Genomic DNA, 24,933 nt, shown 5'->3' on the forward strand with positions numbered 1-24,933 from the left:
AAATGATGCAACTCATGTCCGCATGTTGATCTCTTGAACTCTGCATACTGAACGATTAATTTCTAAAGCCCAATATACCCATTCTCTTACGTTCTCACCTTCAGAACCTTAAGTAAGTACTCCTTTTCTGGTCAACTTCCTTATTTTGATTACTTCGGTGGTATGTCTAATAGAATGTTGGAGGCATTTGGACAGAAAACATGAGGCTAGGCAGGGCACAACACATTATCTTTGATGTATAGTCACCAACAAAAAAACCAGCTCTGAGCACTATGGGACTTAACATCTGAGGTCATCAGTCCCCTAGAACTTAGAACTGGGCATTTCCACAGTTACGGGTGTTACATGTACACACCTTAAAATCAGGAGAAATAATGTAAGGAAGTATATTTATTGAATTTAATATTGAAAACTTTTAAGGCTTACAATATATTTCATCTTAGAAATGTTGATACTGGAATTGTTTTATTGTTCTCCTGGCTATTAATCAAAAAAGTAGTGTTACGGGTGTTACCAAAAGTAGACCTGGCCCCTGTTATGAGTTAGGGAATTCTCTAATTTCTGCAAACTTGATGAAGCTTTTATTCTTGTAAAACACCTGTTAAGAGGTATTGCCCCAAATTTTATTTTGAAATATAAATTTTTATTTTTTTGGACATCATAACTTTATATATATATATATATATATATATATATATATATATATATATATATATATATATATATATATTTTTTTTTTTTTTTTTTTTTTGCTGTTACGGGTGTTACATTAAATGTTACGGGTGTTACATAGATGCATCAGATTTTATTCTCGGAGGAATAAATTTACATCTTACAATTGCATAAAAAGAAAAGAAGTATTGTAGTTTATTTGGAATAAAAGTATGTACTTAGGAAACATATTTGAAGGATAAAGCTATTTATTACACAAAAAATTTTTGAACTGCCCAGCACAGTTGTTAGAAAATATAAAAACTTTTTTAACTTTAGGAAACGCTTTTTTAATGTCCGTTATAACAGTTTTAAGAGAAGTCCACACAAAATATTTTGTGTGTGAAAGTCATTACTGATGACTGCATAGGACCTGACTTCATGGTTTGCAAACTAAATGCAGAAAGCGCACTCTGTACCTCATCTTGTGAAATTAGAGCATAATTCTCTGCAAAGTCCATTTGAAGAACACATTCTTCAGCGTCAAGGCTGTTTTTTCTTTTCTTTGATGAAATCACTCTGCTTTATCTTCACGTAGCAATGTTTTTTAAACTGCGGCAATTTGTCAACCAGGCATCATCGCAGCTCCCTGAATGTTCACTAAGACAAGGACAATGTTTCGCATCATTTTCCCATTGCTGCCAGACAATCTTTTTAGTTACGTCAAAGCCTTCTGGGATAAATTTGCTCAATTTAATTTGACATTCCTGGCATGACCCAAAAACACAGTCTTCGTTCTGTGAATTACAACTTAATTCCTTGTGATTGCTTGGAACAGCTTTGCTCAAAGACTCAAGTATGCTTATGAAATTGTAGGCTCTTATGAATGACTAGAATTTGCCTCAATAAGCAGTTTACTGGGCCTATATAAAATTTAAAATTGAGGTTAGCAATATTGTTGTCCTTGGGAAAGTTAGAATGGAAAACATAAACTATATGTAATCTAAAGAATTTTGGGCTTAATTAACTTTTTAGGAGAACATCAGTTGATTCAGGTTAATGCCCCAATTAACTTTTATAATGTAGGTGCAGTGCTTAAACAAGTGTATGCAGAGGAATAAAAATTTTTGCTTTCAAGCTTAAAACTGTTTTCATATGTAATAAACATAGTTAAAAAACTTTTTCCGTTCATAATAATACCCTTTGGTTATAATTTAAATGTAGGGCCTAGGCCTACTAAAGCTGAAGGTGGCATTAAACCTTCCAATTCAAGTTACGGGTGTTACGCATGTGTTAAGTAACACCCGAAACAAAAATTAGTAACACCCGTAACAGCTCTAAGAGTGTTAAATAAGACTTCAAAATGCCATGTAATGGTATGATATTGTGAAACATGTGCATAACCTCACTTTTACAGAAAGGTATTGTACACAACAAATTTACTAGATTACAAATTAAACTTTTGTATCTTTTTTGTTACGGGTGTTACAAGCTGCACATATATTATAAAACTAACAAAATAAAGAAATGCAATTAGCTTAGCTCAACAAAATGAATTATTGTGAGCTATAACAATGTTGACTTCAATATTCTTTGCAACAATAGAACAATCAGCCACAGATAACACAACTAATACGCATCTGGAAATAGCATAAAACATACCTCTCTGTGGTGCCATAGAGTAGTGCACTTTAAACACTTAGTGAAGGTAGAAATTTAATTTTTTCATAGTCATGATTATTTTGCAATGAACAAATGTACTTTTAACTTGGCATTTTTAAGATTATATTTGAAATATTGTCATTTTAATTTTTTTGTCACAAAGTCTCTTTAACATGGAATGACCCAACTACTTAAACCTAACTAACCTAAGGACATCACACACAGCCATGCCCGAGGCAGGATTCGAACCTTCGACCGTAGCGGTCGCGCGGTTCCAGACTGAAGCGCCTAGAACCACTCGGCCACACCGGCCGGCATAGTCACCAACAGATCTAGGAGTAACTTTTTAGGTGCCCTCCACAATAGTTTTGGTATCCTTGTAGTTGATGTTGTATATCAGTGGTATAGCAGGTAATATTAACAGCACCCTCATACTTGCCACACAGTTATCTATAGTGAAGCTGCAAAAAGCTGCAGAAATATTCAATCAGATCTTGATAAGATCTGAAGGTGGTGCAAAGATGGGTCACTTAATTTAACCATGAACTCAAGAGGTGCAGTCTCTCAGGCCGTACAAAAGTTTTCGAGCTCACTCTCTCCAAGGTCAATTCTGGCAGAATTGTTTCTGTATCTCCCCCCTCCCTTCATCCTCCTCAAATTGGCTGCATTATCACCTCTTTGTTTACAGCTGACAAATGTTGGAGATTCTTAGAACCCCCCTCCCCAACAAGGTACAAAATTTTAATGGTCCAAGTTTGATGAAATTGTTAGATGGTGGATGGAGGAGGATATCTGTGATCAAGAAGCAGATGCAAAAGACAACAATTTTACAATAGTCAGTTATCAAAATCCTGATAGCAAACAAGAGGATCATTCAGAGGAAGACCTTCAGGACAATGTTGATGGGAATATTGCTTAAATTACACTGTAGGAAATACTGTAACGAGCAGTGTAATTTATAAAAACAGCTGTCTAGTTCTCAAATAAAAATAGGAATGTTTCCGATTGTCCATTAAAATAATTAAAGTGTATGTTAACATCAAATATGTTCCGAGTGTTAGTAAAGGAAGAGGTAGCACTGAATGTCAGTTTTGCAGACTTAGGTTTTGTACCTATCTACTTCAGTTTTGTACAAATTTAGACTCTGGAATTTAATTACATGTGAAAATTTACTTGCTACAGAGATACCATAGTTTTTAGAGGGTAAAATTCAGTTCTCCAACAGAACATTTACATGTACAATTTAAAAATCATTCAAAAGTATATTAATTTGTGTGATAAAACATAAAATACTGCATGCTTTATTTAGTGCCATTAAATCAACAAGGCATATTTTAAAAAACACTTAATCATTAAAATAAATGTTGTATAACTAAAATTTTCAAATGATTTATGCCTTAAATCATTGCTTTAAACAGCAGGACCCCATATGCCACACTTCGCAATATATGCTACAGAAAAGTCACATCATGAGATAATGGTTAAATGAATAGAAATGTAAAGTTAAGCACTTCACGGAACAAAAAGATGTGTCATACCTACAGTATCAACAATTCATCATTATAATCAGCCCCCACACACACAAATAACCGTATCTAACAATTTATGGGCATATGAAATGGAATGATCATAGTCTCAGTTACATAAGGCAGTAGGAGGACTTTGATTGATTGGTAGAATACTGGGAAAATGCAGTCAATCTACCAAGGAGAGTGCTAACAAATCACAGACATTAAAAAACTGGACTGGCAGACCCTAAGACAAAAAAATCAGACTAATTACAAAAAACACACACACAGCCAGTTAAGAAGTCATTCTTCCTCCACTCTGAATGGGAAGAACCCTTACATGTGGTGCCATGAAAAAAAAAAAACAGTGGCCATGCATTTCACAGTGGTTTGTAGTGTATGTGTGTACATGCAGAGGTTTTGTAAATACTAACCCTTTATCGAAACTGTGTTTTAACAATGCACAGAACATGAAGAAAAAAGAATAAGTCGCTGTGGATCACAGAATAAACAACAAGCACAGAGTAAACCAGGTGTACAGATTTTGTAATTATACTAGAGAAATTAAATATTATGGGCAAAACACATTAATCCCAAACATACTGGGCCCACAGTTAAAAGATGCTGACAAAAAGTAAAGATGAATGGGAAAAAAATCAACAGCATTGAATTGTACATCTTCAAGTATACATGTGGGTTAGTTGGTCTATTTTTAAGCACACTGGATTGGTTAAATTTTACTGAGCAACATCCTGGGCTGTGCTTGAGCAACTATTATAAGCAGTGACCTACTTGTATTTGATGGTGCTGTAATTTCCAAACACTGTGAAACCATTAGCTGCGAATTATTGATTAAAACTCTCAAATAATATATGGCTTTATACCATACCAATTGTGTCTCACTATCACATATCTGAGAGTAAAATTTAAGTACACTGTCTATGTATCCACTGGTGACGAATTTTTAGTGCTATGCTCAGTTTCGAATTTTTCTGCTCCTATGGTGGCCAAGTTATGACATCACCACATGTATAAAATGACAGAATAATTACCAATCGTTTACAAAGTTTTCTGTAGGCCTAATTTTCTCTTATGTAGAACAAAATATGGTCAACTCTTGCACGTTTTACGATTTTTAAGCCGACTACTGTACACCAAATAATTAGTTTCAACTGTGATGGTTAACTTAAATTGTAATTCTTGGTATCAGTATAAGCCGTTACTGTGTCTCTCTTTCCACAGAACTGAATGTGTCCACCGAAACGTGTTGGCGTGTGATCAGCACGCTAATCGCTCTCCTCCTCCCCCCCCCCCCGCCCCATTTTCCCACGTACGGGTTACAGAACAAACGTCAACCAATCTTATGTTAAATATAACAACGTTGAATATTCTTACCTTTCTCACGAACCGACTGCCTAGCTGGCGTGTGTGTCCTCTCAACTATAGTTTTACTCGCAAACGCCATAAATTCTTGGATGCTGCTTCTCTGAAAGTAACTGAAGCTGGCCAGCTCGTATGATGTTTTCAGCCAAACTGCACCGTTTGGTCCTTTATAAAGGATATTCAGCGCGTACAACTTCATATTTAACAATTTTATACACTTTGTCAACTTTTAACCCTTCGATATCGATTAACTGTCGAAAGAACGCACAGATGTCAGCTAGATTAATCAGAAGTTCAACAGGTTGATATCTCTATAGCGGGAGATAATTTTCACTTCCCTAACAAGCACTTGTGGAAGACACAGAAGAGAGTGACTGAAATGAGTATATGCCTTGATGTAAATATAGGAACTAGCTCCACCATAGGGGAAACAAAGCTGAAATAATCACTCAGCTGCTAATGAAAACACCCTTTCGTTTCTTTCTCTATATAACAACTGTTCATCAACCAATAAACGTCACGGAATTTCACGCACAAACTTTTTGACACATTGCCCCTCACTTATTTGATCGTCTTCCAGTTTGTCCAAATTAAAAGGACACATGTATGTGTCACATCTGTGATGTTGGCAACCAGTTAACGTTGTTCAGTTGGCTGTGTTCCAGAGACCACGTAATAAGGTATCGACTGTGAAGTGGAAGCTGTGTGGAATTAACCGTCTGGTTGATAAAATTTGCTGTAATGAAATGAAAAACGGAAGAGGCCAGTGAAGTGGACAGGAAGATGGACATTTTGATGTGATAAGGATAAATGATGCTCATTTATATTTGTCTATAGGATTTTCTTCCAATCGCAACAATGACGTGTGCACTGTATTTGGAACATTATTTAGACAGTAAGTAATTACTGTGTCTCTGAATATGACGTAAGAGGGAAAATTGAAGTAAGAAGTTTGACACGAATAATACCTATCCCATATTTTTGGTATTTACGGGTAAAAATGCCACTGTATAGGCAATTAAAGGTTACCCTCTCGAAACTTCCAGAACGGTTAATGTTGTCACTTTATACATGAATCAATTGATCGAAATAAAAACCACCAACAAATAGTTTTGAAACAATAGGTTGTAATGATATTCTCACCCTTTGCAATTGCATTTTCATTATTTTAAATGACCCAGCTGCGTTATCGGGCCCTGCTGAAATGAAACTTAAGGAGCTAGAAAAACTAGCGGTAATTTTTTTTTTAGCTATAAGATGCATTATATTGAACTGGTATTAATTCGTCTTAACAATTGGTGCGCAATAACTAGGGTCTTTATTGTTAGAGGAGTGTTTATATTATTTTATTTTTTAAAAGCATTGTATTGATTCCTTGCAGTCATTTACTCAGAATTTGTAGAATTGCTGGTTTTGAGTGCGTTATCGAAATGGAAGTTACAATCATTCTTTGAGCAAATTGATCGCATATATATCTCGGCCAAATAGGTTGCAACCGTAAGTAATGCCTGATTTTTAAAATACTGAATCGGCTGTGAACGAATCTGATCGATGTGGAAGCGTAATGCGTATGGATTGATCGAGAGTTGTATCCTACTTCGCACATCTTCATAATACCAGTGAGAGACTGTTACATCAATATTATCTCACACTGTTCTATATGAATCACTGAAATCTAACAGAAAGTTTGGTTTTACTGTATTGATGTAATTCGTATTTCCGGCTGTTTTGTTTCTGAAGAGTGCATCAATCATACACATGAATTTTCTATTGTCAGTAAATTTTCATCACCAAATAGCCTTGAAAAGTCAGGTCAATACGAACTATTGATTGTCCAGGTGGTATGTGGGATGTTTTTGTTTTTATGCTGCAGTTGTAAATGCCAGTAGGCCTAGTATGTTTTGTTTATAATATGTTGTTTATTTCTCGCGGAAGTGGCTCAGATCGTCTTGTTTACTAGATCTACACATATGTCTAGTGGGAAAGGCAATCAACTGAGGGAAAATGTTTTGGGTTGTGTTGTTTATTATAACTACTATTTTTCTCTTAAATTTATGAGAATGTCGTGATGGACTTGACTGAAGCTTAGCCCAAAGTCTCGATTAGGTTGGATGGTGACCATTCAGTTGTGATTTGGCAAAGCCAACAAATGTGTCCTGTCTTCTTTTTAAATACATATGGTATTTTATAGCTTATGTTTAGGTCCTTGTGAAAATCCCTGTTTTTCCACTGCGGTCTAATATTTCCAAGTTTTTAATGTGTTTGAATGCGTTAATAACAAGAACATTCCATGCCCAAAACTCCTATTTCCTTGAAAGTGCCATCAGTTTCTTTAATTTTATTTTGCTGATGATTTCACATTGTTCAATGTCAACTGTTGATGGGTTTTTATCTTTGCCATATTAGAGCCATCATCAGTGTATCGGTGTGACATCACATTGTTAGCTAATTCTAAAAAACTATAAACCGAAAACTACAACCACGTCCAGAATCACCACTACCTCAAAAAACACAACAAAATTGGAATCGAACACTTCCCTTGACCTATATAGGTCAACAGCAACTACTGATACCACACTATAAATCTCAAAACTTTCACCGCCACCACACTTAATCCTACCACATAAATAAATAAATATTGGAATCAAACCCGTCCTGTGACCTGTTATCCTTACGACATCTCCACACATAGCCGTCCCTGGTCTGAGACGCCGGACTTTTAGTAAGCCTCATTTCTTCACGACACACTGAACACTTCACAACTTAAGCCAACAGGCCGAATAGCTGAAGAAATTTTATTAGAGACAACCCACTGTCCCCCATCATCGTCGACAACGGAAAACTGTTGACCTTGTCAGTCATATCCATACCTACCAAAGACATAAACAATGCAATTTACCAAAATTCACACACGACAACCAGAAAAAAACTACAATAACAAAACCAAAAATCGTTAACGCGCTGAAAAATATTCCGCTGAAAGCACAGTCACCACCGATACCACACACGTGCAATGTTACCACGCAAATTAACCCTATACACCACATAACATGCTGCCCATAAACTAACACCACCAGATAGAACCACCGACTGCAACAATACGCCCCCTGTAAACATGCCACACACTCAAACTAAACCAAAAATATTGCCTAACACACAACCAGAGAGCACCAGAGATCGCATCAAAATGACGCCTACAAACACGCGACTCACAAACTAAACTCCGCGCCATCGTGACGTCACACACAACAACAGCCTTATGTCACGGGTCAAAGCCGATGTGTGGAATCGGACGCTTCTGTTGACCCAATTTCTTTTCTACCGAATTAACAACAATTTCAAAAGGATAGATTGCTATCCACCATATAGAGACAGTGTTGACTCCCAGACAACCACAGGGGAAAAGTGTGCAAAAAAAAAAAAAAAAAAAGTCAACTTTTGAATTTTTGAATAAAGACATCTAGAAGTAGAAAACACACATATTTGTGACTCAATGCCTGTGTTCCATCCCGGATTTGTCATTGTTTTATTTTATCCTTGATATGTTTACAGTAACATTCCAAACTATCAAAATGAGATTTTCAATATAAATAATTGGATGCAGAGTGACACGAAATTTGTTTCAAAAAGTATCTGACAAATGTACTAAAACTGGAATGCATTTTGACTATTTACATGTTTCCACAAAAGCTGCTCACTTAAATCTGAATCCATACACACAGTTGAAATAGCAAGTATCAAAATACTCGTCAAAGACTTGTCCATTATCTAAGATAGGCCTACTTTTCTGAATTCACCTTGCAGTTTTAGTTTTTATGATGAAATGTTTGTTAAATGTGGCAGGAATGTAATAATGTGTTTGGTGGATATTGTGAAGTTCATTTTAGCTGTACAGGAAAGTGGAAATAACAGTGTCAGTCATACATCATAAATGAACAGTGAAAAATCCAGGCTGGAGTGACAACAACAACTTGAAAAAGCTAGATTCTTACTCACCGCAGAAAGTAGCTGTTAAGTCACATTCATATACATTGCAAAAAGGCTGCTAGATACCAGCCATCTAAGTCCTTGTGGCTGGCCGTCTGTGACTGGACTGAGGACTTTTTGGTAGGGAGGACACAGCACTGTATCTTGGATGGAGAGTCATCCTCAGACGTAGAAGTAATTACAGGTGTGCCCCAGGGAAGTGCGTCAGGACCTTTGCTGTGCATGTTGTATATTAATGATCTTGCAGACAACCTTAATAGTAACATCAGGCTTTTTGCAAATTATGCAGTCATCTATAATGAAGTAATATCTGAACAAAGCTTCATAAATATTCAGTCAGGCATGGATAAGATTTCAAAGTGGTGCGAATATTAGCAACTTGCTTTATATGTTCAGAAATGTAAAATTGTGCATGTCACAATATGAAAAAATGTGGTTTCCTATGACTAATATCATTAAGTAACTGTTGGAATCGGCCAACACTTAACAAATACCTGGGTGTAACACTTCGTAAGGAAATAAAATGGAATGATCATATAGTCTATTGTGGGTAAATTAGGTCGTAGAGTTCGGTTTATTGGTAGAAAACTGGGAAAGTGAAATCAGTCTACAAAGGAGATTGCTTACAAATCACTTGTGTGACTGGTTCCAGGATATTGTTAAAGTGTGTGGAATCCATACCTAATAGGACATATAGGGGATATTGAATGTATACAGAAAAGTGCAGAATGAATCGTCATGGGTTTGTTTAATTCATAGGAGATAGTCACAGAGATACTGAAGGAATTAAACTGGAAGACTTCTGAAGATAGGCATAAACCATCCTGAGAAAGTCAATTAAGAGTTTCGGAAACAGCTTTAAATGATGACTCTAGGAATATATTACAGTCCCCTATGTATCACTCTCGTAGTGATCGTGAGGATAAGATTAGAATAATTACTACATGCACAGAGGCATCCAAACAATCATTCTCCCCATAGTCCATATGTGAATGGAACAGGAAGAAACTCTAATAACAGGTACGATGGGATGTTCCCTCTGCCATGCACCTCACGGTGGTTTGCAGAGTATAGATGTAGATGTGGTTCAGTTGTGGGCAAAACACACACACATATGGAATAGTTTTTTTCCAGAGTGCCTTGCCTGCCAGACAGCACTACTCTAGGCCTATGTGTTGAGTAGCAATCTAACCATCTCATAGATCATAAATGGCTTATGTTTTAGATGTTGTTTGCGGGAGGTAATTATTGTGGTGTAAATTTTGTACCCCAGCTACTCTAACATCGTATAAGCGAGTCTGTGAGACTTGAAAGCGTTAAATTTCCACTGACCAATTTGAATGGGCTGCATGCATTACAGTCACAAGCCGGAGACGTGAAACATAATTGTGATTACCACATGTTTTCCTGAATGAAAGAGGACAGTTCTGTTGATTGATCAGAGCAGTATAGACATAAGTTGTGCTCAGACCGATTAATAATTCTCAAGCTGTTATGGATGCTAATAACTGAATGAATGCTTGACCAAAGCAAACTTCGCGTGTTCATTATTTAAAACACACCCCTCCCAACACTGAGAATACTGTTGTTCTATGGTTAGTCAGCTCTGTGTAGTTTGGTGTAGGTTAATTGGGGCCATTTTTCATTTATTTTAAAGATTCTTCTTTTAGCTTCAAGGATATCTCCCCCCCTCCCTCCCTCCTCCCTTGGTTTCCTGCTCAGAAACCCTCAAATTCTCATTGGAATGCTGGTATTTCTGCATAATTCATGTACATTAAAAAACAGACAATGTGACTAAGATTGACAGTATTTTGAAAAGAGTAATATAAGCAAAAATGCAGTTACCGTGAACCTGTGTCTTCCGTTGCAATGAATTATTGAATGTGAACATGGCGAACCATATTTTTGTGTAGAGATTTGTTGGCATTGCCAGCTCACAATCACGTTGTCACATTCCAACCTAACCTCATCCTCTTGCTTCGCTACAGGTCATTCTCTCATCACATAAAGTTACCTTCCCATTCTCCATATCAAATATAAATGCAGTCATCCACTTCCTGTTATGCAGCGCGCAATAAAAAGACACACACACCATTACAACATTTTGCCGTAATGTGGCAGAAAGTTTTCTCTGTTGGCTTTCTCTCTTTGCCCCCCCCCCCCCTCCCAGAAAATTAGGGGTGCGCCTTGTATTTGTCCCGATACAGTAGTTCTCAATTTTGCAGGGACATTGCATTATGGACGGTCGGTTAACATTTCAGGCCTGGAGCACCTGCCAATCGAGCTGCAGCGGAACTTCATGCTGATGCGGGACTTGGACAAGCGGGCACAGGACCTGATGCGCAACATCGATAAGCTGGCCGGGGAGTATCTGCAGCAGGTGCGCACGATGCCAGCGGAACGCCGCCGCGAGCAGATGAACAACATACAGAACCTGTTTGACAAGGCCAAGGAGTACGGGGATGACAAGGTGCAACTGGCTATCCAGACCTACGAGCTGGTACGTACGCTCTGCCCCTCACCTCTGCCTTGTTCTTTTTTAATATGTTTGTGTTAGTATGGATTGATGGATACCTGAAGATTTTGTGACCACATAATTTCTACCTTTCAAAGTTCACATACACTCCTGGAAATTGAAATAAGAACACCGTGAATTCATTGTCCCAGGAAGGGGAAACTTTATTGACACATTCCTGGGGTCAGATACATCACATGATCACACTGACAGAACCACAGGCACATAGACACAGGCAACAGAGCATGCACAATGTCGGCACTAGTACAGTGTATATCCACCTTTCGCAGCAATGCAGGCTGCTATTCTCCCATGGAGACGATCGTAGAGATGCTGGATGTAGTCCTGTGGAACGGCTTGCCATGCTATTTCCACCTGGCGCCTCAGTTGGACCAGCGTTCGTGCAGGACGTGCAGACCGCGTGAGACGACGCTTCATCCAGTCCCAAACATGCTCAATGGGGGACAGATCCGGAGATCTTGCTGGCCAGGGTAGTTGACTTACACCTTCTAGAGCACGTTGGGTGGCACGGGATACATGCGGACGTGCATTGTCCTGTTGGAACAGCAAGTTCCCTTGCCGGTCTAGGAATGGTAGAACGATGGGTTCGATGACGGTTTGGATGTACCGTGCACCATTCAGTGTCCCCTCGACGATCACCAGTGGTGTACGGCCAGTGTAGGAGATCGCTTCCCACACCATGATGCCGGGTGTTGGCCCTGTGTGCCTCGGTCGTATGCAGTCCTGATTGTGGCGCTCACCTGCACGGTGCCAAACACGCATACGACCATCATTGGCACCGAGGAAGAAGCGACTCTCATCGCTGAAGACGACACGTCTCCATTCGTCCCTCCATTCACGCCTGTCGCGACACCACTGGAGGCGGGCTGCACGATGTTGGGGCGTGAGCGGAAGACGGCCTAACGGTGTGCGGGACCGTAGCCCAGCTTCATGGAGACGGTTGCGAATGGTCCTCGCCGATACCCCAGGAGCAACAGTGTCCCTAATTTGCTGGGAAGTGGCGGTGCGGTCCCCTACGGCACTGCGTAGGATCCTACGGTCTTGGCGTGCATCCGTGCGTCGCTGCGGTCCGGTCCCAGGTCGACGGGCACGTGCACCTTCCGCTGACCACTGGCGACAACATCGATGTACTGTGGAGACCTCACGCCCCACGTGTTGAGCAATTCGGCGGTACGTCCACCCGGCCTCCCGCATGCCCACTATACGCCCTCGCTCAAAGTCCGTCAACTGCACATACGGTTCACGTCCACACTGTCGCGGCATGCTACCAGTGTTAAAGACTGCGATGGAGCTCCGTATGCCACGGCAAACTGGCTGACACTGACAGCGGCGGTGCACAAATGCTGCGCAGCTAGCGCCATTCGACGGCCAACACCACGGTTTCTTGTGTGTCCGCTGTGCCATGCGTGTGATCATTGCTTGTACAGCCCTCTCGCAGTGTCCGGAGCAAGTATGGTGGGTCTGACACACCGGTGTCAATGTGTTCTTTTTTCCATTTCCAGGAGTGTATATTACTTTCTATTTAGTTGTTCACAGGTAGTCTTTTTAAGGGATACAACTTCCGACGGACCATGTCCGACACGGAAATAAACTGTCTGTCTTTTGTTTGTGACATGTCTGTAATTAATGGCCATCAGCTTGGTAATTACATGATCATGATATGTTATAAATGATGATGCAATGCACTGGGCATACATAAAGTCTGGGAACACTTTCAATTATTTATTGCACAAGAACTAAACATTGTAAGGATGTCGTACATATTGCATTTTGAAGAGAAACTGTGTAAGTTTTTTTACATACATTCGATATGCGAACCATGAGTGACCCGGCAGACGTCAATACACTTCCATATTTACTCAAATCTAAGCCGCACTTTTTTTCCAGTTTTTGTAATTCAGAAAACCCCTGTGGCTTAGAATCTAGTGCAAATTAAGCGGAAGCTCTGAAAAATGTTGGAAGGTGCCGCCACAACTAATTTCTGCCGTCGAATATATGTAGCACTACATAGGCATGCTTTGCAGGCACAAAGAAAAATACCGTGCCAAAACCTCTGCGTCAGTAAATAAATTAAAAGAAAAGGTAGAAGAATCTAAACATTATGCCATGTATTCTTTCGTGTTTGCTGCTATCTCATTTAAATTCTGTCTGCCTAACGAACTACGAAACTAGAGTGAGACAACAGCAAATGCGGAAGAATATACATATCGTATCATGTTTATATTCGTATTATTCTTATGCTGAATAGTGATACAATCAGAAATGAAGCACGGCAACTGACTGGATTTTTAAATCTAAGATGACTATAATTTCTGTGCAGAATGTAATGTATTAAAGAGGTGTCTGCAAAGATTTTCAAACCGAGAAAATTTTTCGCTAAACTCTCGTTCAGAACATCTTATATCATAACGCAGACTATTATTTGGTTCATGTTGGTCATTATCAAAGAAAGCAGCAGTGTAAGTAACAACATATAGCAGTCTCTTGCCATTGTTTCTCTAATGAGACAATCTCTCTTTTTTGTAAGCCGCGGTAGCACATACAAAAGCAGGCCCTGCCGCAAGCGGCGACTGGTCGTAAACACTCATTATCGGAATGCGACGAACAGTGCATGACACAGTACAATAATGCATTTTCAGCTTAGAGTGATTTAAACACCTATAACAAAGAGAACGTCACTTATCAGATCAAAGTAAAATAAGCAAGCTATTCAAACCAGACAAAGCACGTGAAAAAGGAAGGGTACCTGTATAAATGTGGACGGAGCATTTGACACATAGCAATGAATTTTTAGACAACATAGTTGCGTGGAGATAGCAGCGATTGCTTGTACATGATTACTTACTAATATTATAACTTTACAGTGTAAATTGCCCTAAAGATGACCCATCACAGGTTGAAACCTGTTGGCGACAAAATAAATAATGCGATTGTGACTGTCATTTTGATTAATTGACATAGCAATGGCTACTTGGTAAAGCTTAACTGTTAAGCTTACGGCTCGGGCCAAACTACTGTAGCTGTATCTTCATCCATTCGACCTCAATTGTGTTATGTTAGGGTGGTCTAAAACTTTTCTCTCCCCTTGAATTTTGAGTCTCATATTTCAGGTGCGGCTTAGAATCAAGTGCGGCTTAGATTCGAGTAAATACGGTACTCGAATTCTTGCCATACCCGTCCCAGCAATGCATCGTCAACTATGGCAATCGCCTCCCGTGTTCTCTCCCGGAGTTCTGCTACATCACATGGTAGAGGCAATACATACACCAGATCTTTAATGTGTCCCCACTGAAAAAAGACACACGGAGTGAGATCTGGTGATCAGGGAGGTCATTTCATGAAACAGCTGTCCCCTTCTGTTGCACAGCTGCCATGTTTGCTACTAGTGGTGACTATCAGCAAATTACCAAACTACGCTGTGGCGGTATACATAAAAAAAAACTTTCAGTGTTACTCATCAATATGAGATGTGTATGATATCTGTACAATGTTTGGTTCTTGTGCAATAAATATTTGAAAGTGTTCCCTGGCTTTATGTACACCCTGTATATAAACTTAGTTGCTTAGAGTGCACTTAAGCTGTCCCTGACTCTACTGTTACATGCTGCAAATGGCAGTTTGTTATCATTGATCATAACCAGTCAGGTGATAGTATATGATAGCCTGAGACTCCCATGAAATTTGTAATTGTGCTTGTCACAAAGATTTGACTTTCTTGTTTCCAAATATGTCGCAATTTCCAGGGATGTGGCTGTGGTTCGACCTGAGAGTCCTGCCTATCAAAGATATTCACAGTCTTTTTATCAGAAACATTTTGCTGGTTTTCTGTAACATACCATGATTTCTGAGGTGGTGAATAGGATGATAATCCATGGGTGGCTATGAAAATTCCAGGTGGTTCTTTTTAATATTATTATTATTATTATTATTATTATTAAAAAGGATTGAAGCTGTTGGACAGCATACATTCCACATCGAGTCGTGAGCATTCAAAATTATTCAACATTGTATGTCCTTTACAAGCTTCTTATTAACTGGTGAAAAGTGTTTCTTTCAGTATCAGTCATGTGTTAAAGCCTTAAACTAGCTGAGAGAGAGTTGTAAGTGTGAAAGTATCAGTAAGAATTGTGCTTACCTTCATTTCTGGAACTACGTGCTAGCATGGATGTGGTAGCAAAGGGGTGTAAACAGAGTTACAGAACAGGATAGATGTTTTGAGGCAAGGACTTTTCTTCATTCAGTAGTGTCACCCTGAGGAGGTAAAATAAACGATCTTCAGCAGTATAATACAATATATGAGGACTGATCAACAAAAAGTGAGACTGCCTTGTTTTTCCTGCAAGTTCCATGATAATTCCCTATCTGCCCAAGAATATTTGATTAGAGCGGGTTTTTGTGTGTAATGTCCTGAGGCAGCAGCACTCACATATTGGTAGTTTGGCAGTAATGCTATATTTTGTAGACACTCTTTGCATTTCACATAGCAGAACAGGTGACAAGAGAGGAGCAGTATGGTGCAATAAAATTCTGTGCTCATTTAAAGTGTATGGCCACTGGAACTTAAATAATTGCAACAAGCATACACTGAAGATGAGCTACCTCGTGCAACAGTGTTCTGGAGGTAGTTTGTGGACTTCAAAGAAGGCCAACTTCTGTGTTGGGCCGGGTGTTTCGGCTTCTGCTGTGACTAAAGTCAACATCAACACAGCTGCTGTGATTGTCCGTGAGGATCGGCGGATAACATTATGTAGCCTCAGTGAAGTGTTGAGAATTTCGTATGTCAATACCTTTATCATTATGCGCGATCATCTCCGTGTGATCTGTGTTTGTGCCCTACAGATTCCACGTCTGTTGATTCTCTGAACAAAATGCTGTGCAAATGGAGACGAGCTGTGAGGTGTTGGGTTTCTCTCCTGATGGCGGGAAATGCATTTTTGGAATCGATTATCACCCGTTCCCAGGTTCGATTCCCGCGGGGTCAGGGATTTTCTCTGCCTCGTGATGACTGGGTGTTGTGTGCTGTCCTTAGGTTAGTTAGGTTTAAGTAGTTCTAAGTTCTAGGGGACTTCTGACCATAGATGTTAAGTCCCATGGTGCTGAGAGCCATTTTTATCACCCGTGATGATTCATGGCTGCATCATTATGATCCTGAAGGAAAATGAGTGAGCACCTTGTTCTTCAACACAAAAAAAGGAGAAAGTTGTTCCATCTGCAGGGAAAGTGGTGGTGATCACATTTTTTTACTGTCATGGAATGATTGATCAGCCCACAGCTCCCCCTCACACTACTGTTACAGCAGTGTACTATACACCAGAATAGGCTAAACTGAGGAAGCACATTGCAAGGAAACAACCAGAACTTTCTTGCACTGGGTGGTGGCTTCATCATGCCAATGTGTGGCCAATCAAGTCATGCAATTTTTTGGCTGAATTCAATATTACATGTGTATGTCTTGTGTCTTATAGCTCCAATCTTGCACCCTGTGATTTTTTTTATCCTCATCACTAAAGGCAAAGCTCCGAAGCATTCGATTACAGAATTCTGAAGCAGTGCCCAGGAAAATTGAGGTAAAGGACCTGACAAAGAATGGCCTGCACCATGTTTTCAAGGACTGGCAGGATGCCATAAAAAGTGCATTCAAATAGAAGGGGAGTACTTTGAAGAAGCTCATGTAAACATCAAAGTGGAGTAATAAAACATCTGAAATAAAGAAAAAAAGGCAGTCTCAGCCTTTGTTGATCAGGCCTTGTATGTATACTCTCTGTTGACACATATAGTGCAGCTAATTTTTTACAGCTTTTCGTAGCTGACCAATATTATACACCCATCAATGCAGACCATACTTCTTCAGAACTCCCTAAGGAAACTGCTTTTGGTGTTAGTAAAAAGATAGAATATACGAGGGGGGACCCAAAAGAAACCGGGTTGTTGTCATAAAAAATTTATTGATGAACCTTTTTACAAAATTACTTCAGTCACCTTCAAAATACTCTCCATTACATGCGATGCACTTTTCAAGTCTCTTTTTCCCACTGTTGGAAGCATGTTTGGAACTCTTCAAGTTTGATATTGTCCAGTGCCCTTTGCGAAGCTGTTTTTACCGCCTCCACATCATCATAACACTCCCCTTTTAGCGTTTTTTCATTTGTGGAAATAGGAAAAAGTCGCATGGGGCTAGGTCCGTCGAATATGGAGCGTGGGAAACGACAGACCACCTCTGAGATGCCAAATAGTGGGTCACTCGTAAGGCCGTGTGTGCTGGAGCGTTGTCGTGATGCAGGAACCGGTCACCTGATCGCCAAAGTTCCGGGCGTTTCCTCCTCACATCCTCTTGCAGACGCCTTAAAACATCCAAGTAAAAGTGCTGGTTAACGGTCTGGCCAGGGGGTACGAATTCCCGATGCGCAATTCCACGAACATAAAAAAAGACGATGGTCGTCGTCTTCACATTTGACCTCACTTGCCTTACCTTTTTTTGGTCTGGGAGAGTTGGGAGTCCTCCACTGGCTTGACGCTTGCTCGGATTCTGGGTCATACCCGTAACACCAACTCTCATCCCCTGTAATGACTTTGTTCAAGAAGTTTGGATCACGTGCAATCTCTGTTTTCCAGTCCTGACACACATTCATGCGGATGGTTTTTTGCTCCCGTGTGAGAAGGTGCGGAACAAATTTAGCAGCAACACGTCTCGTGTGCAAATCCTCACTCTAAATCGGCTGGCACGAGCTCCAACTGATTCCTGTCTCTGCTGAAATTCGGTCGATCGTTTGGCGACGATCCTCGTCGATCTTTTGGCAGACCTTTTCAATGTTCTCCTAATTTTGCGATGTCGAAGTGCGTCCAGAACGAGCTCGGTCTTCAACACACATCTCACCACGTTAAAGCACCCAAACCGATCGAAAACCTGTGCGGCTCATAGCGTCCTCCTGGAAAGCTTCCTGAAGCATTTGGTGTGTCTCCATTGCAGTTTTTTTTAAGCAGGAAACAAAATTTCACACACACTCTTTGTTCTTTTGAAGTTGCCATAACGACTTCACAGAGGTAACCCGCCAACAGTCAGAGAAACACAATACCACACTTGCACATTCAGCTCTACACTGGCACCATCTGCACAGCTGTTTCGTGGAGGTCTCTACTAAAACCGTCTAGCGTGAGAACCCTGCACTACGTCTACGAGTGGCAGCGCCCTCGGAGTCCGGTTTCTTTTGGGTCCCCCCTCGTAAATTGTGCCACTGCACATTTGTCATTTCAATCACGTTCAAAACTTTCAAGAGGAATAACTGTATACACAGTGACTGAACAATTTACAGGGTGATTCAAAAAGAATACCACAACTTTAAAAATGTGTATTTAATGAAAGAAACATAATATAACCTTCTGTTATACATCATTACAAAGAGTATTTAAAAAGGTTTTTTTTCACTCAAAAACAAGTTCAGAGATGTTCAATATGGCCCCCTCCAGACACACGAGCAATATCAACCCGATATTCCAACTCGTTCCACACTCTCTGTAGCATATCAGGCGTAACAGTTTGGATAGCTGCTGTTATTTCTCGTTTCAAATCATCAATGGTGGCTGGGAGAGGTGGCCGAAACACCATATCCTTAACATACCCCCATAAGAAAAAATCGCAGGGGGTAAGATCAGGGCTTCTTGGAGGCCAGTGATGAAGTGCTCTGTCACGGGCTGCCTGGCGGCCGATCCATCGCCTCGGGTAGTTGACGTTCAGGTGTAGTTACGGACAGATAAGTGCCAATGTGGTGGCGCTCCATCCTGCTGAAATATGAATTGTTGTGCTTCTTGTTCGAGCTGAGGGAACAGCCAATTCTCTAACATCTCCAGATACTGTAGTCCAGTTACAGTAGCACCTTCAAAGAAGAAGGGACCAAAAACGTTATTGGCCGAAAAGGCACAGAAAACGTTCACCTTAGGCGAGTCACGTTCATACCGAGTTGTTTCCCGCGGATTCTCAGTGCCCCATATACAAACATTGTGACGGTCGACTTTCCCGTTAGTGTGGAAAGTTGCTTCATCACTAAACACAATCTTTGAAACGAAAGATTCATCTGTTTCCATTTGAGCAAGGATAAAATTACAGAAATCGATTCTTTTAATCTTATCAGCTGCAGACAGTGCTCGAACCAATTTCAGACGATAAGGTTTCATAACTAACCTTTTTCGTAGCACTCTCCATACAGTCGATTGTGGAATTTGCAGCTCTCTGCTAGCTCTGCAAGTCGATTTTCCCGGGCTGCGAACAAATGCTTGCTGGATGCGTGCTACATTTTCATCACTCGTTCTCTGCCGTCCAGAACTTTTCCCTTTGCACAAACACCCATTCTCTGTAAACTGTTTATACCGACGTTTAATACACCACCTATCAGGAGGTTTAACACCGTACTTCGTTCGAAATGCACGCCGAACGACTGTCGTCGATTCACTTCTGCCGTACTCAATAACACGAAAAGCTTTCTGTCGAGCGGTCGCCATCTCAGCACCAACTGACGCTGACGCCTAGTCGACAGCGCCTCGAGCGAACAAATGTACAACTAAACGAAACTTTATAGCTCCCTTAATTCGCCAACAGATAGTGCTTAGCTCTGCCTTTTGTCGTTGCAGAGTTTTAAATTCCTAAAGTTGTGGTATTCTTTTTGAATCACCCTGTATATCAATGTACAAAGCAGAAGCACAAATGCCAGTGAGAGGAATAATGTAAGCAGCAGTGATGTCATAGAAGTGTCACATAAATGAGTGGCCACATCCTCATGCTACAGTTGTGTGTGCACCATTTTAAGATGAGCCAGAGTTGGGGTGCACACCATCCCTCTCCTGCATTTTACAGACAGCCCACAGCTACACCCGAATCGGGAAGGGTAAGCGGTATCGACGTACCCTCCGGTATAGTTAAAAGTGCAACATGGCCACACATCTGTGTGCCGGTGTCCTGCAGAGCACAGCAGTTACCGTATTTACTCGAATCTAAGCCGCACTTTTTTTCCAGTTTTTGTAATCCAAAAACCCGCCTGCGGCTTAGAATCGAGTGCGAAGTAAGCGGAAGCTCTGAAAAATGTTGGTTGGTGCCGCCACAACTAACTTCTCGTGTCGAATATATGTAGCGCTATACGGGCATACTTTGCAGGCACAAAGATAAATACTGGCGCCAAAACCTCTGCGTCAGTAAATAAATTTTTTTTAAAAAAAGGTGGAAGACGAGCTTTTTTCTCTGCCCCGAGTTTTGACCACGGCATTTTCGTACATTATGCAACGAAGTAAATACAAATTCCGTGTTGTTCATCTTCGAATGTAGCAGCCTTTCAATATACTACGAAAATCCGACTGGCAAGACTTTGGGATGGTTATCAATATGGCCAACTCTAAATTCTGAATTTTTTCCTACCTGTGACGAGAGATGGTTGCTAATAGGAACTTTTATGAATTGTGAATCACATGCAGTATTCTCTTCACCATAAGAATAATACGAATGTAAACATTTTTCCATGTATTCCTTCATGTTTCATGCTATCTCATTTAAATCCTGCCTGCCGAATAAACTACGAAACTAGAGTGAGAAAACATCAAACGCGGAAGAAAATGTCGTGTCATGTTTATATTCGTATTATTCTTATGCTGAATAGTGATACAGTCAGAAATGAAGCACGGTAGCTGACTAGATTTTTAAATCTAAGATGACTCTAATTTCTGTGCAGAATGTAATGTACGAAAGAGGCGTCTGCAAAGATTTTCAAACAGAAAAATTTTCGCTAAACTTTCATTCAGAACTTCTATCATACGCAGTCTATTATTTGGTTCTTGTTGATCACTATCAAAGAAAGCAGCAGTGTAAGTAACAACAAATAGCAGTCTCTTGGCATTGTTTTGCTAATGAGACGATTCCTCTCCCTCTTTTTTTTTTTTTAACGGCGGTAGCGTGCACAAAAGCAAGCCGGCGACAGGTCGTAAACACTCATTATCAGAAAGCGACAAACAATGCACGACACAGTACAATAATGCATTTTGAGCTTAGAGTGATGGAAACAACTATAACACAGAGAACGGTACTTATCAGATCAAAGAAAAATAAGCAGTCAATTCAAACCAGACAAAGCATATGAAAAAGGAAGCATACCCATATAAATACGGACGGAGCGCCTGACGCATAGCAATGACTACCTGGTAAAGCTTTACTGCTAAGTGCTAAGCTTACCACACAAACCAAACTACTGTAGCTGTATCATCATTCATTCCAACTAAATTGTGTCTCATATTACAATGAACCAACTTTGTTTCAGTTTGGAGGTGCAGTCTAAAACATTTCTCTCCCCTTGAATTTTGAGTCTCAAATTTCAGGTGCGGCTTAGATTCGGGAAATTTTGTTTTCCTTGATTACGAGTCTCATTTTTCAGGTGCGGCTTAGATTCGAGTGCTGCTTAGATTCGAGTAAATACGGTAAATGTTGACCGGCACTTTTGTTTGACAGTACCCCTGTCACACTCTGACAACTTGTATCCACAGTGTGGTGTATACCAATTGACATCTCATCTTAATAAACCACTGGCCACTTCTGTTCTGAAGTTCGTATTTCTCGTAAGGAATTAATGGCTTTCTTGAAATGACACTGCTGGGTATTGAAGCTACAACACCACAAAGGCGGCATGCTACAGGTGTCAGATTGCTGTGAAATGTACAAAACTCTCGGATACGCAAACAGTTAGAATTTCAGTGTGATCTCGTAAAGTAGGTAGGACCGACACCATCTGCACTCTGTATACAAACAAAGGTACACAGCAAAATTCTCGTTTAGGAATTGCAGTTCAGTGTTGTTTTTAACAGAGATGACGGTGTTACCCTCCGTGCGAGAAGGGGAAATGTTTACCGGCGCCTGATGGCTTGTGCAGACTGCAGTTTATCGTTCCACAACGTTACAACTTGGGACTCCACAACTGCAAATACAGAATCTACGGGTTCGGGAGGATTGTGCCGTGCGAGGTCTCGGTAATCCCACACGACTAGTGCACGAGAGGCCAGAAATACGGTTTGCTCGATCGCATACCCTTTGTGACAAAACGGGCTCATTTCCAGTGCGAGTCGAGTATCCGCAGGGGCATTGCAGCAAGACTTGGAGCACCGAGAACTGCCAGCACGGAGACCGTCGTCGCAGCTTCGCTTGACGCGGCAGCAGAGAGAGGCGTGCACTGTCATTGCTACACCCGGTGAGAAAACTAGACACGTGAGTGGAACTGTGTCATCTTTTCTGACAGTCCCAGTGTTGCGTAAATCACAATGGATATATCTGTATACACTTTGAAATTGCATTTGTTATCCTAATATCGGTCCGGCACCTGGTGTGTCGGTACGGGGTGCCAATTTGAGAGTATAGTCTGTGCCATTTCTTCAAGGCTTCCACGTTCTTATGTTTCAACAAGATAACACACAATTGTATATTGCTTGTGCCGTACTGACTTAGGTCGATACAGAAGGGAGCTAGACTATTACTCTCATGCCACATCCTTAATTGTGTAAGTGATGCCGGTACAGGATTTTGCACACAAGCTGACACCTCGATTATGTTCGACGGGATTCGTGTCGGGTTTGCATAAAAAGGGGGATAGATCTGATGTCAACAATTACCGTCCAATCTCCCTTCTAACAGCTTTATCCAAAATTTTTGAGAAAGTAATGTATTCAAGAGTAGCTTCACATATCTGTAAAAATGAAGTACTAACAAAATGTCAGTTTGGTTTTCAGAAAGGTTTTTCAACAGAAAATGCCATATATGCTTTCACCAGTAAAATTTTGAATGATCTGAATAACCGAACACCACCCATTGGGATTTTTTGTGATCTCTCAAAGGCTTTTGATTGTGTAAATCATGAAATTCTGCTAGACAAGCTCAAGTATTGTGGCATGAGTGGGACAGTGCACAAATGGTTTAATTCGTACCTAACTGGAAGAGTGCAGAAAGTTGAAATAAGTAGTTCTCGTAACATGCAAAGATCAGCACATTCCTCAAACTGGGGAACTATCAAGAATGGGGTTCCACAAGGGTCAGTCTTGGGTCCTTTGTTGTTCTTATTATATATTAATGACTTGCCATTCTATATTCATGAAGAGGCAAAGTTAGTTCTCTTTGCTGATGATACAAGTATAGTAATCACACCTGACAAACAAGAATTAACTGATGAAATTGTCAATACTGTCTTTCAGAAAATTACTAAGTGGTTCCTTGTAAACGGACTCTCACTGAATTTTGATAAGACACAGTACATACAGTTCCGTACAGTGAATGGTATGACGCCATTAATAAATATAGACCTTAATCAGAAGCATATAGCTAAGGTAGAATATTCCAAATTTTTAGGTGTGTCCATTGATGAGAGATTAAATTGGAAGAAACACATTGATGATCTGCTGAAACGTTTGAGTTCAGCTACTTATGCAATAAGGGTCATTGCAAATTTTGGTGATAAACATCTTAGTAAATTAGCTTACTACGCCTATTTTCACTCATTGCTTTCATATGGCATCATATTTTGGGGTAATTCATCACTGAGGAATAAAGTATTTATTGCACAAAAGCGTGTAATCAGAATAATAGCTGGAGTCCACCCAAGATCATCCTGCAGACATTTATTTAAGGATCTAGGGATATTCACAGTAGCTTCTCAGTATATATACTCTCTTATGAAATTTGTTATTAACAACCAAACCCAATTCAAAAGTAATAGCAGTGTGCATAACTACAATACTAGGAGAAAGGATGATCTTCACTATTCAAGATTAAATCTAACTTTGGCACAGAAAGGGGTGAATTATACTGGCACTAAAGTCTTTGGTCACTTACCAAATAGTATCAAAAGTCTGACAGATAACCAACAAGTATTTAAGAAGAAATTAAAAGAATTTCTGAATGACAACTCCTTCTACTCCATAGAGGAATTTTTAGATATAAATTAAGAAAAAAAAGAAAAAAATATTAAAAAAAAAAATAAAAAATAAAGAAAAACAAAAAACACAAAAAAAATAAAGTTGTTATATTAACTTAAGTATGTTGTTAAATTAACCTAATTATGTCATGTATTGGAAAATTCGACTCGTTCCACATCATTACGAAATATCGTATTCATGATCCATGGAACTAGTATTAATCTAATCTAATCTGACCTAGGTGGCTAGATCATTCGCTCAAATTGTCCAGAATGTTCT

The 24,933-nt window shown here is 40.0% G+C and overlaps 2 protein-coding genes across 2 annotated transcripts in view; one reads left to right on the forward strand and one right to left on the reverse strand.

Annotated features, from left to right (window-relative positions):
• The window catches only part of LOC126213224 (synaptobrevin homolog YKT6), a 59,513-nt gene extending 53,678 nt beyond the window's left edge, over window positions 1-5,835 (reverse strand). Inside the window, exon 1 of the mRNA XM_049940868.1 lies at window positions 5,217-5,835. Coding sequence (XP_049796825.1) covers window positions 5,217-5,403 — 187 coding nt within the window. The 5' untranslated portion in view covers window positions 5,404-5,835. The remainder of the gene's footprint in view (window positions 1-5,216) is intronic.
• Window positions 5,836-5,874: 39 nt separating this feature from the next.
• Window positions 5,875-24,933, forward strand: part of LOC126213223 (inhibitor of growth protein 5-like) — a 39,714-nt gene continuing 20,655 nt past the window's right edge. The window contains exons 1-2 of the mRNA XM_049940867.1: window positions 5,875-6,099; window positions 11,453-11,691. Coding sequence (XP_049796824.1) covers window positions 6,063-6,099; window positions 11,453-11,691 — 276 coding nt within the window. The 5' untranslated portion in view covers window positions 5,875-6,062. The remainder of the gene's footprint in view (window positions 6,100-11,452; window positions 11,692-24,933) is intronic.

The sequence above is a fragment of the Schistocerca nitens genome, chromosome 11 (genome assembly GCF_023898315.1).
Source record: "Schistocerca nitens isolate TAMUIC-IGC-003100 chromosome 11, iqSchNite1.1, whole genome shotgun sequence".
Lineage (NCBI taxonomy): Eukaryota > Metazoa > Arthropoda > Insecta > Orthoptera > Acrididae > Schistocerca > Schistocerca nitens.